At 48.8% G+C, this 17,849-nt stretch overlaps 1 protein-coding gene and 1 pseudogene across 1 annotated transcript; one reads left to right on the plus strand and one right to left on the minus strand.

Moving 5' to 3' along the window:
- Positions 1-3,236: 3,236 nt before the first annotated feature.
- Positions 3,237-4,229, plus strand: LOC113841551 (olfactory receptor 14C36-like). Its single transcript, XM_027448216.2, has one exon. It carries the CDS (start codon positions 3,237-3,239, stop codon positions 4,227-4,229), a length of 993 nt encoding a protein of 330 aa, XP_027304017.2.
- A 3,926-nt stretch (positions 4,230-8,155) lies between these two features.
- On the minus strand, positions 8,156-10,988 carry LOC119714757 (olfactory receptor 14C36-like; annotated as a pseudogene).
- Positions 10,989-17,849: the final 6,861 nt, after the last annotated feature.

A 17,849-nucleotide genomic window follows, 5' to 3' on the forward strand; every position in this document is an offset into this window, starting at 1 on the left:
TGCTCAGGGGTGAATTTCCAACACACTGGGGGTGCCAACTGCTCTAGATGCCTGCCCATATCCACCCATACTCCCTGCCACCCACAACTATCCTGCCTCCGGGCAGATCTCCGGATGAGCTCCCCAAGTAGTTGTTTAACTTTAAGCAGAATCTGAAGTGCATTCATGAGGCAGAACAACAAGACTATGGTATTCCGAGTATCCCAATAATATTCAATATCTTGGAGAGCTATTTTGACAAGCTCAGGGGATAAGAGGGTGGTGAAGGAGGAAGGCAGATATTTTGAGGGAGAAGGCAGAGTGATCCAGGAGGATACAGGGGTGGTGAAGGAGAAAGGGAGAGTAATCAAGTAAGAAAAATTATCTTCCCCTTTTCCCTCCACAGATTGACTCCCTAATGGAAAAAAACAATAGGTATAATTGCTAATAGTTTCCAAGATACAGTTTCCAAAGTACAGAGTCGACGATGTTACTGAATACAAATAACAAGTTAGAGTCATGACCACATATTTCATCGTCTCATAGGCCATTGCTACAACACACAGCACCATAATGATCTGAAACCAGGGCCCGGAGAGGATAAACAACACGACAGAGAGCAAATATGGAAAATAATGTACTATAATACTCAATTTGGAAAACAGGCGCAGCAGAGTTGAGATTAAAGCAATCAGCATCATGACAAGCGACTATTAAGCAGGTCTAATCCTTACACCAATTTTAGTTTAACACACTCTGATCAGATCTGCCGTTATCTCAACCTTTCGGGCCCCACGTTGGGCGCCAAAAAGGCTGTCGTGGTTTAACTCGGCCGGCAGCTAAACACCACGCAGCCGTTCGCTCACCCTCCCCCCTCCCTCTCTGGGACGGGGGAGAGAAATGGAAAGTGAAGCCCGTGAGTTGAGATAAAGACAGTTTAATAAGACAGGAAAATAATAATAACAAAATAATAATAAAATAATAACAATAATAATACAATGGTGATAATAGGAAAGTAATAATAGTATGTACAAACAAGTGATGCACAATGCAATTGCTCACCACTCGCTGACCGATGCCCAGCCTAACCCCGAGCAGTCCGGCCCCCTCCCCCCGGCTAGCCACCCCTATATATTGTTTAGCATGACGTCAGATGGTATGGAATACCCCTTTGGCTAGTTTGGGTCACCTGTCCTGGGTCTGTCCCCTCCCAGCTCTTACTGCACCCCCAGCCTGCCCGTTGGCAGGACAGAGCAAAAGGCTGAGATGTCCTTGGCTTAGTATAAGCACTGCTCTGCAACAATTAAAGCATCGGGGTGTTATCAGCACTCTTCTCATCCTAAACCAAAACACAGCATTCCACCAGCTACTAGGAAGAAAATTAATTCTGTGCTAACTGAAACCAGGACAGTGTCCATGGCTCTGGTTGTTGTGTCTGTCACTGAGGCCAAAGAGGAGACAGCTTATCATTAAAGCACCAGGGCCTCATTGCCCCCTCGCCCCCAACCATGAAGCAGGCAGGGGTCGTACCATTCTCCTGCACTTGGCCATGCACATCCCCATCTCCTACTGCCCCACAAAGAGCCCCGAGTACTGCATGAAGGGAAAGGATCTCCCTTCCCAAGCGCTTGAGATGAAGGCCTGGTCCTTGTGCTTGATGACACACATCCAGTTTGTCTACACATCAGTGTCACCCTCACATTGCCTTTGTCTCCTTGTCCTCACTGCCTCCAGGGTTCTGCTCTAACGAGCTCCAAGGGAGGCTGTGTCAGTGCTGGCCCTCAGGGGGACACTGCAGGAAACTTGCCTCTGACTTGGCCTTCTGGAGAGATGTCTTCAATTGTCTCTGAGTGCCTGAGGCTCGTGGGCTCATCAGCAAAGCCCCCAGAGGGGTGATTGCAGTGCCTTGGGCTGGTGCTGTGCTGCTGAGCTGGGCCGGGCTCATGAGACAGAGAAAACACTTTTTAAAAAGTCCCATGAAGCAGAGAGACAGCTGTGCCCAGGAGCAGCTCCTCTGCACAGTGCAGCAGGAAAGAGACACAGAGGCACAGACACAGAGAGAAGAAAAGGGGACCGGGGCTGAAGGCAGTTGGGAGTGAGAGGATGCTGAGAGCTGCCTGCAGGAGAAACCTGCACAGCCCTTGACAAGGTGAGGGTCTGGCTGCAGGGCCATGCAGCAGCAGGGCCTAGAAGGGTCTCCTGCTGGGTCTTGTTTCTGGGAGGGCAGTGGGCAATGCAGTAGGCTTTGAGAGTCCTGCTGGGTTGCCCTGCAAGGGGAGGAAGTCTGGCAGAAGCCCCTTGGAGTGCCCTAAGGCAGGTGCCCCCAGTCAGCCCAGAACACCCTGCCCTGGCTGGCCACGCCGGGCTCTCTGTCAGCTGCCCCATAGCTCCTGCAGCCAAGGAGGTGCCCCTTGGCAGGGCCCTGTTGGTGGCAGGGTGCTGCAGGTCAGTGCTGAGCACAGCCGAGTGGGATGGGGTCTGTGAACACGGGCAGGGGGAAAGAAGAGGTGGGCGCAGAGCAGCAGCTCCCGGCAGGGACAGCTGCAGGCAGCACAGAAGGGCAGGCGGCCAGAAGGAGCTGTTGCCAGAAACGCTGTGGAAGGGGGGATTCGGGCACCTCGCTGCCATGCCCTGCACTGCAGACGCCTTCCCCTGGAGCAGCCCCTCCCTGACCTCCTCTCCCCCTGCAGCCCATGGGCTGCGGGGCAGGCAGGGGTAGAAGAGAAGGTAGAGCTCAGAGAAGGAGATGCTCCCAAGCTCCATCTGTGTGAGAATTTCACTCAGAGACAAGGTGAGGTTTCTGTCCAGCTGCACTTGGACTGGGGCTTCTCTGCTCTCAGTTCTCTCCAGTTTTTTCTCAGGGACACTCCAGAGCTGGGTGGTCCTGTGGCTCAAAGACAGGAAACACAGGGCAGATTAGAACACGACTTGTGGGCAGTGGCCTGTGTAACTCTGCATTCAGATGAGTAGTTTGAAACACTGGAAATTTCATTACTATGACCAGAGAACTGAACTTAAGCTTCCCCCATGTTCCTGATTCCTTCCTGCTGTATAGCAGAAAGGACTCCTCTGCAGCCTACAGCAGCCCCTGCTCCCAGTGCCACTCTCAGAAGAGATGCAGAAAGGTTCTCCTGCAAAGAGAGAGGCTCAGGTTACGGGGTGCTTTAAGAGACATAATAGGTTTTCCTCAGAGAACTCTGTTTTAACATTCTTCTTCATTTTGCTCTTTACCAGGAAAGCATGTGTATGGACAGCAAATGCCCAACAGAAGCTCCGTGAGTGAGTTTCTCCTGCTGGCATTTGCAGACACGCGCGAGCTGCAGCTCCTGCACTTCGCGCTCTTCCTGGGCATCTACCTGGCTGCCCTCCTGGGCAACGGCCTCATCCTCAGCGCCGTAGCCTGCCACCACCGCCTCCACACCCCCATGTACTTCTTCCTGCTCAACCTCGCCCTCCTCGACCTGGGCTGCATCTCCACTACTCTGCCCAAAGCCATGGCCAATGCCCTCTGGGACACCAGGGCCATCTCCTATCAAGGCTGTGCTGCACAGGTCTTCTTTTTCTTCTTCTTGGTTGGAGCAGAGTATTTCCTTCTCACTGTCATGGCCTACGACCGCTACGTTGCCATTTGCAAGCCCCTGCACTACGGGAGCCTCCTGGGCAGCAGAGCTTGTGCCCAGATGGCAGCAGCTGCCTGGGGCAGTGGCTTTCTCAATGCTGTCCTGCACACGGCCAACACATTTTCCCTGCCCCTCTGCCAAGGCAATGCTGTGGACCAGTTCTTTTGTGAGATCCCCCACATCCTGAAGCTCTCCTGCTCAGATGCCTACCTCAGGGAAGTTGGGGCACTTGTGTTTAGTATTTCTTTAGTCATTGGTTGTTTTGTTTTCATTGTTTTCTCGTATGTGCAGATCTTCAGGGCAGTGCTGAGGATGCCCTCTGAGCAGGGACGACACAAAGCCTTTTCCACGTGCCTCCCTCACTTGGCTGTGGTCTCCCTGTTTGTCAGCACTGGCATATTTGCCTACCTGAAGCCCCCCTCCATCTCTTCCCCATCCCTGGACCTGGTGATGGCTGTTCTATACTCAGTGTTGCCTCCAGCAGCGAATCCCCTCATTTACAGCATGAGGAATCAGGAGCTCAAACATGCAGTGAGGAAACTATTTTATACCTCTTCCTTCAGCATTAATAATGTGCACAAAATACTAATAGGATTTCTGCTAACAAACACTCTTAGAGCAAATTCTTGAAAGTAATTTTCTTTATTATTATTTCGTATAACTTGTGGCTTTGATTTAATGTTATTCTAAGCCTCGTAATTATTATTTTATTATTATTATTATGAAGTTGATAATTTCAAATACCTTTACAATCAATATTCTTGTTTAAATAGACAATAAAGAAACTGGGACAATTTCATTAGTCTCTGCTGCAGTCTCTTCCCATCTCCAGTGCCTCCAGCAGTGAACCCACTCATCTAAAACGTGAGGAACCTGGAACTAATGGATGCAGTGAGGACACTGCTTGAATACATATTCTTCAGCTTCTTTGACTATAACAATAAGCTTATAATCAGAAACACCTATTTTTTGAAAACTTTAAGATATTTTTTTTTCTTTTTATTTGTCTGTGTTGTTATTTTCACTAGCTATTGTTTCAGATATAAATAATATTAATCTTAACCTCCTACGTCTTAACGATTTACCTATAGAACCAGGCTTCCTGTGTAGATAAACACAATAAAGAATCCAGAAGAAATACATTGGTCTGAGCTGCCATCTCTTCCTATCCCCTCTGGAGCTGGGGGAGCACTTGTTGGGGCACTTGTGTTTTAGTATTTCTTTAGCCTTTGGTTCTTTTGTTTTCATTGTGCTGTCCTATGTGCAAATCTTCAGGGCAGTTCTGAGGATACCCTCTGAGCAGGGCCGGCACAAAGCCTTTTCCACGTGCCTCCCTCACCTGGTCATGGTCTTCCTCTTTCTCAGCACTTCCATGTTTGCCTACCTGAAGCCCTCTTCCATCTCTTCCCCATCTCTGGACTTGGTGGTGTCACTTTTGTACTCAGTGGTACCTCCAGCAGTGAAACCCCTCATCTACAGCATGAGGAACCAGGAGCTCAAGGTTGCAGTGAGGAAACTGTTTCTATATGTGCATCAGTGTTCTATATAAGCATCAGTGTTGTTAACATTATTGTGATTTATATCATATCATTTTTTGTACTTAGTGTTATTATCATATTGTAATAATAATAATAATCCTCTAAATGCTACCATTCTATTTGAGAAACTGTCATGAGAGATTTTCATTTCATTTTTCATTTTTATTATTTTCATAACTTTTGATATTGGCTTAATTTTTTAAGTAATTTACTTTGACTACGTCTTCTAATCAACCTATTGAACTAGACTTCCTCTGTAAGTATAGACAATAAAGAAGACAGTATAAATTCATTGGTCTCAGTATCCCTCTCTTCCCATCTCCTCTGATTCTGGGGGAGCAGCCCCAGCACGCAGGAGAGGCTCAGGGCCAAGAGGCTCACCGCCCCCTGGGCTCTGCCTCTCTGCTGCCTTTGGGTTGGGGCTGCTGCTTTCCTGGAGCCATGGCCATGGCCAGCAGCAGGACGTGGCCTTGTCACTGCTGCTCCCTTTGGCTTCCTCATTGTTCTCTCGTGCTTTCACATTCAACTAAGTCTTGAGGTCTCATGTATCTTGCTGACAATCTTGTTGTCTCTACAGTGGCATCTCTTTCATTGCACAGCTCTTCCAAAGCTAGATCTAGGAATATACCCAAGGAACTGCTGCATGAATGGGTCTCTTGCTTTTCGGGGCTTCACTGTGGATCAGAATTTCAGAGTGCTCAGTGTAGTGCTGGACTGGGAGCTCCCTTCTTGGGTCGCCCATGGTCAGCAAACAATAATTGGCCTTGACTGGCCAATTGTTTTGTTTTCATTGTGCTGTCCTATGTGCAGATCTTTAGGACAGTGCTGAGGATGCCCTCTGAGCAGGGCCGGCACAAAGCCTTTTCCACATGCCTCCCTCACCTGGCCGTCGTCTCCCTGATGGTCAGCACTGCCATGTTTGCCTACCTGAAGCCCCCCTCCATCTCCTCCCTATCCCTGGACCTGGTGGTCACAGTTCTGTACACCGTGGTTCCTCCAGCAGCGAACCCCCTCATCTACAGCATGAGGAACCAGGAACTAAGGGATTCCATCAGGACTCTACTTGAATACAGACATCTTCAGCAAATTCACCTATAATACTATGCCTAATATTAGAAATCCAGGATTTTCTAAGAAATAAAATAACGTGATATCTTCTATTATTAAATGTCTGTATTTTCTCTCATTATTTCACTTTTGTTTAAATAATATTTTTCCTAGCGCCCTAGAAGTCAAATATTTTTGGATAGAAGATGGCTTCCTGTGTAGATAAACCCAAAAAGAAATCCATCAGAAATTCACTGGTGGTCAGCTGTCACTGCAAGTTCTCCTCCCAGCCTCTTGCCCACCTGCAACCAACTGTCTCCTGGGGCAGAGTGAGAAGCCGAGAAGGCCTTGATGCTGTGCAAGCCCTTCTCAGGAACAGCCATCAGAACCACAGGTGACCAACACTGCTCCGGTCACATATCAAAAACACAGCACCACATGGCCTGACCTGCAGAGAGAAACGCCATCCCAGCCAGTCTTTGTCGCCACAATGGATGAGACGCTCTGGAAGGAGCCAGGAAAGTGGTAATAAGCAGTAGGACAATTGAGGAAGTCCAAAGGCCCTTCTGAAGGGTCACTGAGTGCCACCTGAGAGGCAGTGCTGGGCAGTGGGGAGGGCCATGGCTCCAGGAAAGCAGCAGCCCCAACCCAAAGGCAGCAGAGAGGCAGAGCCCAGGGGGCGGTGAGCCTCTTGGCCCTGAGCCTCTCCTGCGTGCTGGGGCTGCTCCCCCAGAATCAGAGGAGATGGGAAGAGAGGGATACTGAGACCAATGAATTTATACTGTCTTCTTTATTGTCTATACTTACAGAGGAAGTCTAGTTCAATAGGTTGATTAGAAGACGTAGTCAAAGTAAATTACTTAAAAAATTAAGCCAATATCAAAAGTTATGAAAATAATAAAAATGAAAAATGAAATGAAAATCTCTCATGACAGTTTCTCAAATAGAATGGTAGCATTTAGAGGATTATTATTATTATTACAATATGATAATAACACTAAGTACAAAAAATGATATGATATAAATCACAATAATGTTAACAACACTGATGCTTATATAGAACACTGATGCACATATAGAAACAGTTTCCTCACTGCAACCTTGAGCTCCTGGTTCCTCATGCTGTAGATGAGGGGTTTCACTGCTGGAGGTACCACTGAGTACAAAAGTGACACCACCAAGTCCAGAGATGGGGAAGAGATGGAAGAGGGCTTCAGGTAGGCAAACATGGAAGTGCTGAGAAAGAGGAAGACCATGACCAGGTGAGGGAGGCACGTGGAAAAGGCTTTGTGCCGGCCCTGCTCAGAGGGTATCCTCAGAACTGCCCTGAAGATTTGCACATAGGACAGCACAATGAAAACAAAAGAACCAAAGGCTAAAGAAATACTAAAACACAAGTGCCCCAACAAGTGCTCCCCCAGCTCCAGAGGGGATAGGAAGAGATGGCAGCTCAGACCAATGTATTTCTTCTGGATTCTTTATTGTGTTTATCTACACAGGAAGCCTGGTTCTATAGGTAAATCGTTAAGACGTAGGAGGTTAAGATTAATATTATTTATATCTGAAACAATAGCTAGTGAAAATAACAACACAGACAAATAAAAAGAAAAAAAAATATCTTAAAGTTTTCAAAAAATAGGTGTTTCTGATTATAAGCTTATTGTTATAGTCAAAGAAGCTGAAGAATATGTATTCAAGCAGTGTCCTCACTGCATCCATTAGTTCCAGGTTCCTCACGTTTTAGATGAGTGGGTTCACTGCTGGAGGCACTGGAGATGGGAAGAGACTGCAGCAGAGACTAATGAAATTGTCCCAGTTTCTTTATTGTCTATTTAAACAAGAATATTGATTGTAAAGGTATTTGAAATTATCAACTTCATAATAATAATAATAAAATAATAATTACGAGGCTTAGAATAACATTAAATCAAAGCCACAAGTTATACGAAATAATAATAAAGAAAATTACTTTCAAGAATTTGCTCTAAGAGTGTTTGTTAGCAGAAATCCTATTAGTATTTTGTGCACATTATTAATGCTGAAGGAAGAGGTATAAAATAGTTTCCTCACTGCATGTTTGAGCTCCTGATTCCTCATGCTGTAAATGAGGGGATTCGCTGCTGGAGGCAACACTGAGTATAGAACAGCCATCACCAGGTCCAGGGATGGGGAAGAGATGGAGGGGGGCTTCAGGTAGGCAAATATGCCAGTGCTGACAAACAGGGAGACCACAGCCAAGTGAGGGAGGCACGTGGAAAAGGCTTTGTGTCGTCCCTGCTCAGAGGGCATCCTCAGCACTGCCCTGAAGATCTGCACATACGAGAAAACAATGAAAACAAAACAACCAATGACTAAAGAAATACTAAACACAAGTGCCCCAACTTCCCTGAGGTAGGCATCTGAGCAGGAGAGCTTCAGGATGTGGGGGATCTCACAAAAGAACTGGTCCACAGCATTGCCTTGGCAGAGGGGCAGGGAAAATGTGTTGGCCGTGTGCAGGACAGCATTGAGAAAGCCACTGCCCCAGGCAGCTGCTGCCATCTGGGCACAAGCTCTGCTGCCCAGGAGGCTCCCGTAGTGCAGGGGCTTGCAAATGGCAACGTAGCGGTCGTAGGCCATGACAGTGAGAAGGAAATACTCTGCTCCAACCAAGAAGAAGAAAAAGAAGACCTGTGCAGCACAGCCTTGATAGGAGATGGCCCTGGTGTCCCAGAGGGCATTGGCCATGGCTTTGGGCAGAGTAGTGGAGATGCAGCCCAGGTCGAGGAGGGCGAGGTTGAGCAGGAAGAAGTACATGGGGGTGTGGAGGCGGTGGTGGCAGGCTACGGCGCTGAGGATGAGGCCGTTGCCCAGGAGGGCAGCCAGGTAGATGCCCAGGAAGAGCGCGAAGTGCAGGAGCTGCAGCTCGCGCGTGTCTGCAAATGCCAGCAGGAGAAACTCACTCACGGAGCTTCTGTTGGGCATTTGCTGTCCATACACATGCTTTCCTGGTAAAGAGCAAAATGAAGAAGAATGTTAAAACAGAGTTCTCTGAGGAAAACCTATTATGTCTCTTAAAGCACCCCGTAACCTGAGCCTCTCTCTTTGCAGGAGAACCTTTCTGCATCTCTCCTGAGAGTGGCACTGGGAGCAGGGGCTGCTGTAGGCTGCAGAGGAGTCCTTTCTGCTATACAGCAGGAAGGAATCAGGAACATGGGGGAAGCTTAAGTTCAGTTCTCTGGTCATAGTAATGAAATTTCCAGTGTTTCAAACTACTCATCTGAATGCAGAGTTACACAGGCCACTGCCCACAAGTCGTGTTCTAATCTGCCCTGTGTTTCCTGTCTTTGAGCCACAGGACCACCCAGCTCTGGAGTGTCCCTGAGAAAAAACTGGAGAGAACTGAGAGCAGAGAAGCCCCAGTCCAAGTGCAGCTGGACAGAAACCTCACCTTGTCTCTGAGTGAAATTCTCACACAGATGGAGCTTGGGAGCATCTCCTTCTCTGAGCTCTACCTTCTCTTCTACCCCTGCCTGCCCCGCAGCCCATGGGCTGCAGGGGGAGAGGAGGTCAGGGAGGGGCTGCTCCAGGGGAAGGCGTCTGCAGTGCAGGGCATGGCAGCGAGGTGCCCGAATCCCCCCTTCCACAGCGTTTCTGGCAACAGCTCCTTCTGGCCGCCTGCCCTTCTGTGCTGCCTGCAGCTGTCCCTGCCGGGAGCTGCTGCTCTGCGCCCACCTCTTCTTTCCCCCTGCCCGTGTTCACAGACCCCATCCCACTCGGCTGTGCTCAGCACTGACCTGCAGCACCCTGCCACCAACAGGGCCCTGCCAAGGGGCACCTCCTTGGCTGCAGGAGCTATGGGGCAGCTGACAGAGAGCCCGGCGTGGCCAGCCAGGGCAGGGTGTTCTGGGCTGACTGGGGGCACCTGCCTTAGGGCACTCCAAGGGGCTTCTGCCAGACTTCCTCCCCTTGCAGGGCAACCCAGCAGGACTCTCAAAGCCTACTGCATTGCCCACTGCCCTCCCAGAAACAAGACCCAGCAGGAGACCCTTCTAGGCCCTGCTGCTGCATGGCCCTGCAGCCAGACCCTCACCTTGTCAAGGGCTGTGCAGGTTTCTCCTGCAGGCAGCTCTCAGCATCCTCTCACTCCCAACTGCCTTCAGCCCCGGTCCCCTTTTCTTCTCTCTGTGTCTGTGCCTCTGTGTCTCTTTCCTGCTGCACTGTGCAGAGGAGCTGCTCCTGGGCACAGCTGTCTCTCTGCTTCATGGGACTTTTTAAAAAGTGTTTTCTCTGTCTCATGAGCCCGGCCCAGCTCAGCAGCACAGCACCAGCCCAAGGCACTGGAATCACTCCCTGGAGGCTTTCCTGATGAGCCCATGAACCTCAGGCACTCAGAGACAATTGAAGACATCTCTCCAGAAGGCCAAGTCAGAGGCAAGTTTCCTGCAGTGTCCCCCTGAGGGCCAGCACTGACACAGCCTCCCTTGGAGCTCATTAGAGCAGAACCCTGGAGGCAGTGAGGACAAGGAGACAAAGGCAATGTGAGGGTGACACTGATGTGTAGACAAACTGGATGTGTGTCATCAAGCACAAGGACCAGGCCTTCATCTCAAGCGCTTGGGAAGGGAGATCCTTTCCCTTCATGCAGTACTTGGGGCTCTTTGTGGGGCAGTAGGAGATGGGGATGTGCATGGCCAAGTGCAGGAGAATGGTACGACCCCTGCCTGCTTCATGGTTGGGGGCGAGGGGGCAATGAGGCCCTGGTGCTTTAATGATAAGCTGTCTCCTCTTTGGCCTCAGTGACAGACACAACAACCAGAGCCATGGACACAAAGACATTGGACCTTTTCAGACTTTGAGTCTTGCCATAGCCCTTGCTCCTCTCCAAACCAGGATACCCTAGAGACTCCCAGATCTGTACCTCTTTACTGGCTATTTGTAGACACATGTCTGTGTGGTGTTACACCAGATCTGAGCTGAGTTTGATAACTCAGATCTTCTTGGTGACTATGCTCCTCGTAAGGCAGCTCTGTAGGAAGCTGGCCTGGTTCCTGGTGAACAGGCACCACTGCTCATATGGCATCCCTCATGGTGCCCAGGCCCTCCTTCTGTGCACTGCTCACTCAGCAGTGTCCCAGTCTGCTCTGATGTGTGGGGTTTCTCTTCCTCTGCTGCACGACTAGGCTCTTCTCCTTGTAAATGTCAGGAGGTTTCTGAAGGTAAATCCTGGAATTTGTCGTGGTTCCCCCAACCAATGCTGCATTCTGTTAGCAGTTAATGTCTTCAGGAAGATGGCTCACCCTGATTGTGCTGTCTCTCACAAGATAACAGCATCAGCAGTTGCAGGACAGTTTGTATAATACAGGAGCAACTAGTTGAATGGATTTCCAGCACAAACTTGGAGAAGGTTAGAGGATGGAAGGTTGCCAGGTTCCACCTTTTCTTTGCTTCTTTCCATCCATGCAGTCATTTTGTGTAGAATTGAATCCTGAATGTCATGAAGTTGTGCAGGGACAAATTCAGAATGGCCAAATCCCAACTGAAGCTCAATCTGACTATTGCCTTCAAAGACATATGCTGCATATTTTTGTGTAAATACATTATAATAAGAAAAAAAAAAAAAAGAAAGAAAAAAAAGAAAGAAAAAAAGAGCACTTAGGTGAATCTTCATCCTGTATGGGATGTAGGGGGAAGCATATTCACAAGAGTTGAGGAAAAGTCTGAGGTACTTAATGTTCTCTTAATGTTCTCTTTGCCTCAGTTTTCAGCAACATGACCTGTTGTTCTGATACTCAGCCTCCTGAGCTGGTAGATAGGTACAGGGAGCAGAATGAAGCCTTCGTTATTAATGAGGAAATAGTTAGAGCCCTGCTACTGCACAAAGATTTACACACATCTATGTGACCACATGGGATCCACCTGTCACTACCAAGGGAGCTGGCAGAATCACTTCCCAAGTTGCTTTCCATCATTGATCAGCAGTCCTGGTTATCGGGGGAGGGACCAGTAGACTGGTGACTGACAAATATAATGTATGTCTACAAGGGCTGGAAGGAGTTGCCAGGGAACTACTGGCCTGTCAGTCTGACCAGTGATGAGGAAGTTCATGAAGCAGATTATCTTGAGTACCATCATGCAACACTTACAAGACTTACACTTACAAGGTGATCAGGCCCAGTCAGTAGAGCTTTATCAAAGTCAGGATCTACTTGACAAATCTGAACTCCTTCTATGACAAGGTGTGGCACTCAGCGGATGATGTAATGGCTGTGGCTGTGGTTTATCTGGACCTCAGTAAGGATTATGGCACTGTTTCCTACAGCATTCTCCCAGAGAAACTGGCTGCTTGAGGCTTGGATGGGTATATGTTTCCTTGGATTAAAAACACTCCGGATGGCTGGGCCCAAAGAATTGTGGTACATGGAGCTAAATGCAGATGGAGGTCGTTCTCTAGTGGTGACCTCCAGGGCTCAGTTCGGGGGCCAGTTCCCTTTAATATTTTCATCAATGATCTGGAGAAGGGGATCGAGTGCACCCTCAGTAAGTTTGCAGACAACACCAAATTGAGTGGGTGTTGGTCTGCTCGACGGTAGGGGGGCTCTGCAGAGGATCCTAGATAGGCTTCACCCATGGGCCAAGGCCAAATCTATGAAGTTCAACAAGTCTAAGTGCTGGGTCCTGCACTTGGGGCATGACAACCTGATGCAATGCTGGGGAATGGCAGGTGGAATGCTGCCCATTGGAAAGGGTCTTGGGAGTAACGGTTGATAGTCAGCTGAATATGAGCCAGCAGTGTGCTCAGGTGGCCAAGAGAGCCAACAGCATGCGGGCTTGTACCGGAAACAGTGTGGTCAGCAGGAGTAGGGAAGTGATTGTGCCTCTGTACTCAGCCCTGGTGAGGCCACACGTCAGGTATTGTGTTTAGCTCTGGGGCCCCCAGAACAAGAAGGACACAGGTCTATTAGAACGAATCCAGAGGAGGGCCACAAGGATGGTCAAGGGGCTGGAGCACCTCTCCTCTGAAGACAGGCTGTGGGATTTGGTGGTGTTCAGCCTGGAGAAAAGAAGGCTCTGGTGAGATGTTATAGTGGTCTTCTAATACTTAAAGGGGGTTGTAAGAAAGCTGGGGAGGGACTCTTCATCAAATAGTGTAGTGATAGGACTAGGGGAAATGGTTTTAAACTGAAAGAGGGTAGATTTAGATTAGATGTTAGAAAGAAGTTCTTTACTCAGAGGGTGGTGAGGCACTGCAACAGGCTGCCCAGAGATGTTGTGGATCCCCCCTCACTGGAAGTTTTGAAGGCCGGGTTGGATGGGGCTTTCAGCAACCTGGTCTAGTGGAAGGTGTGTCTGCCCATGGCAGAGGGGTTGGAATTTTATGATCTTTAAGGTCCTTTCATCCCCAAACTACTCTCTGATTCGCTGATTCTTTACAGCACCATACCAGCTACTAGGAAGAAAGATTAAGTCTATCCCATCTAAAACTCAGACTATATCCAGCCCTTATTCCGTACCATTGTTCCTATGTCATACTCAGGTCTGACACTTTCTAAATAACTATCACCACTTTTCCTGTCTTTTGATATACACACAGAGATACCTTGCCCTTAGCCTATTTGTGTCCTGGTTTTGGTTAGGATTTAATTAATTTTCATCCTAGTATCATAGAATCATAGTATAACTTGGGTTGGAAGGGACCTTAAAAATCATCTAACTGAAGTCCCGCCAGATTCCACCCACTAGATCAGGTTGGCCAAGGCCCCATCCAGCCTGGCCTTGAACACCTCCAGGGATGGAGCATTCACAACTTCTCTGGGCAACCTCTTCCAGTACCTTACTACCCTTACAGTGAAGATTTTCCTCCTAATGTCTAATGTCTAGTCTAAATCTCCCCTTTTTAGTTTAAGACCATTCCCACATCCTTCTGTCATTATCTACCTGAGTAAAGAGTCCTCCATTTTTTTAAAAAAGACCCCTTTAAGTATTGACAAGATGCAAGGAGGTCTCCCCGGAACCTTCTCTTCTCCAGGCTGAACAAACCTAATTCCTTCAGCCTGTCTTCATGGGAGAGCTGCTCCAGTCCTCTGATCATCTTTGTAGCTCTCCTCTAGATTCTCTGTAAGAGGTCCACATCTTTCTTGTGCTGGTGGCCCCAAATCTAGACACAGTACTCCAGGTGAGTCCTCACAAGGGCAGAGCAGAGGGGGGCAGTCACCTGCCTCCACCTGCTGGCCACTCCTCTGTTGATGCAGCCCACAATGCAGTTGGCCTTCTGTGCTGCAAGCGCTCACTGCTGGCTCACGTCAAACCTTTTGTCCACCAGTACCCCAAGTCCTTCCCCACAAGGCTTCTCTCAATGTGTTCTTCTCTCAGTCTGTACTCATGTCCAGGATCGCCCCCACCCCAACCCGGGTGCCACAACTTGCACTTGGTCTTGTTCAACCTCATTAAGTTCATGTGGGCCCAATTCTCAAGCTTGTCCAGGTCCTTCTGGATGGCATCCCTTCCTTCTATTGTATCAACTGCATCACACCGTTTAGGGTCATTTGCAACCTTGCTGAGGGTGCACTCAATCCTACTAAGTCATTGTTGAAGATATTAAACATTTCTGGTCCCAGGACAGACCCCTGAACAACACCGCTCATCACCAGCCTCCACCTAGACATAGAACCATTACCCCTACTCTCTGGTTGTGGCCATCAAGTCAGTTTCTTTTCCAGTGGTAGTCCACCCTTCAAATCCGATATCTTTCCAATTCAGAGAGTAGTATATCATATGGGACTGTGTCCAAGGCCTTACAGAAATCCAAGTAGATGACATCAGTCAGTAGATCATCGTTTTCTAATTGCACCATGGCTTCCAAGTCCTCCTGCTTGTTTCCCATTCTGCATGCATTGGTGCAGAGGCCCATCAGCTGGGCTATGGGCCACATCACCTTTTTAGAAGAGCCCTTCCTAAATCCTATGGGATGATTCACAGGTGTTTCCCTGATATTTGTTAAGGTTATTGGCACTCAGGGGTTCTTCTGAGTCACTTACAAGTATATCCCCTTCCCCTACCAAATCTAGTTTAAAGCCCTGCTAATGAGTCTGGCCAGCTTGCTGCCCAAAACACTATTGTCGCACTTGGTCAGGTGCATCCATACGCCGCCTCCTCCTCAGTTCCCAGTCTCTGACTGGGAGGATCGAGGAGAACACTACTTGTGATCCAGATCCCTTCAGCATCTTTCCAAGGGGCAGAAAGTCCCTTTGGATGCTTCTGAGCCTCCTTGTCATGGCCTCAGTTGTCCCTACGTGCAAGAGCAGGAATGGGTGATAGTCCGCCAGCTTGAACAAACTCGGTAGGTTCTTTGTGATGTCACAAATACCGGCCCCAGGCAGGTAGCAAACCTCTCAAGAGAGATTGTTTGGGCAGAAAATGGGTGCATCACTGCCACTCAGAGAGGAATCTCTAATCACCAACACTGTCTGTTTTTTTTGTTTTGTTTTGTTTTGTTTTGTTTTGTTTTTGTTTTTGTCTAACGGGTCCTTAAAGAAGTGGTATGCTGCTCTACCTTTTTACAGTTGTCCTTTCTGGTGCGTTGGTACCATTACCATTGCTGTTATTGACACCCTCTCCTTGTTTGAGTGCCAGAGCATTGTATCTGTTGTGTAGGGGCACTTCAGAGGCAAGGGGGAGGTTTCTCAGTCTGCTCTGGGCGGAGACAAGGGTCTGGTATTCCTCCTCTTGTGAGTCCATCAATTCTGCTGGTTTCAGGTTGGAAAGCATTTTACCACCCCATTGCAAGGAGTTAAGGCAAGTTTGTAAGACTGTTGCTCAGTCTATGCCAGCTCGTGATACCACGCGTCGATCTCTCTCTCGGATTCCTGGATGCATTGCAGCCTGCCGAGCTCCTCTTGCAACCTGAACACTTGCTTAGAGAGTGTGTCTATCTGGTCACGATTGCACCCACGAAACACAACCTCTGTCTTCAGGCCTTAGGGGGACCTCCAAATTCTCGAGTTCCTTCAGCTGAAGGTCTGGGCAGCTATTTCAGTCCTTGGGAGGACAGTCTGGGTAGAGGCATCTGCCAGGATGGGTCGTGGCCCCCCTGTCCGGGTTTCTCAGCCCAGCACGTGCAACAGGTGGACACAATTTTTGTCTCACTAGAAAGACACTCCATATTGCTCCCAGAAGAGAGAGTAGAGAGCCATCTGCTTCCTGCCCTCCCTGGTCACTCTGCATGTGTGCACTCAAATATTGCAAGGGAACATGGGAATGCAGGCCCTCACTACCACAAAGTATGCAGCCAAGGTTCCCACATTTGGGAATCCACATTTTGGATATCCTCCACATTGCAGGGGCCAGCACACCTGGTGTACAGGGGATGAGCCTCACCCTGGGAAAACAACCTGCCTGATCAGGGTGTCTCTGCTGCCCCAAGTGCAGGAGCCAGCACTTAGCCTTGTTGAACTTCACAGATTTGGCCTTGGCCCATGAGTCCAGCCTATTCAGGTCCCTCTGCAGAGCCCTCCTACCCTCGAGCAGACCAATACTTGTGCCTAACTTGGTGTTGTCTGCAAACTTACTGAGGGTGCAATCCATCTCCTCATTTAGATCACTGATGAAGATGAGAACTGGCCCCAATACTGAGCCCTGGGGGTCACCACTAGTGGCTGACCTCCAAATGGATTTAGCTCCATTCAGCATGACTCTTTGGGCCCAGCCACCCAGCCAGTTTTTAATCCAAAGAAGCTCTAAACCTTGAGCAGCCAGCTTCTTCAGGAGAATGTTGTGGGAAATGGTGTCAAAAGCCTTACTGCATTCCAGGTGGACCACATCCACAGCCTTTCCCTCATCTACTGAGTGCATCACCTTGTCATAGAACGATATGACATTTGTCAAGCAGGACCTGCCTTTGATAAATAACTTCTGACTGGGCCTGATCACCTGGTGGTCCTGGAACTGTTCCGTGATGGTAGTCAAGACAATCTGCTCCATGAACTTCCCCGTCACTGAGGTCAGACCTACAGGCCTGCAGTTCCCTGAATTGTCCTTCTGGCCTTTCTTGTAGACGGCTGTCAAATTTGCTAGTTGCCAATTGACTGGGACCTCCCCTGATAGCCAGGACTGCTGATCAACGATGGAAAGCAGCTTGGGAAGTGATTCTGCCAGCTCCCTCAGTAGTGACAGGTGGATCCCATCTGGCCCCATAGATGTGTGTAAATCTTTGTGCAGTAGCAGATCTCTAACCATTTCCTCATGGATTATGAAGGCTTCATCCTGCTCCCTTTCCCTGCCTCCCAGCTCAGGGGGACGAGTACCAGGGGAACAACTGGTCTTCCTGCTAGAGACTGAGGCAAAGAAGGCATTAAGTACTTCAGCCTTTTCATCATCTCTTGTCACTATGTGTTGTATGTCTAAGAGGAATGTAGGACTTCTAGAGAGGGTCCAGCATAGAGCCAGGAAGGTGATTAAGGGATTGGAGCATCTGTCCTCTGAGGAAAGACTAAGCACGCTGAGGGGACATTGTAAAGAGAATGTTGCCAAACTCTTCTCAGTGGTGGCCAGTGGTAGGACAAGGGGTAATGGGTACAAATTTAACCACAGGAGGTTGCATCACCAAATGAGGAAGAACTGCACTGTTTGGGTGACAGAGCACTGGAATAGGCTGCCCAGAGAGGTTTTCTCACCCAGAGAGGTTTCT

Source organism: Anas platyrhynchos, chromosome 39, assembly GCF_047663525.1.
Source record: "Anas platyrhynchos isolate ZD024472 breed Pekin duck chromosome 39, IASCAAS_PekinDuck_T2T, whole genome shotgun sequence".
Classification (NCBI taxonomy): domain Eukaryota; kingdom Metazoa; phylum Chordata; class Aves; order Anseriformes; family Anatidae; genus Anas; species Anas platyrhynchos.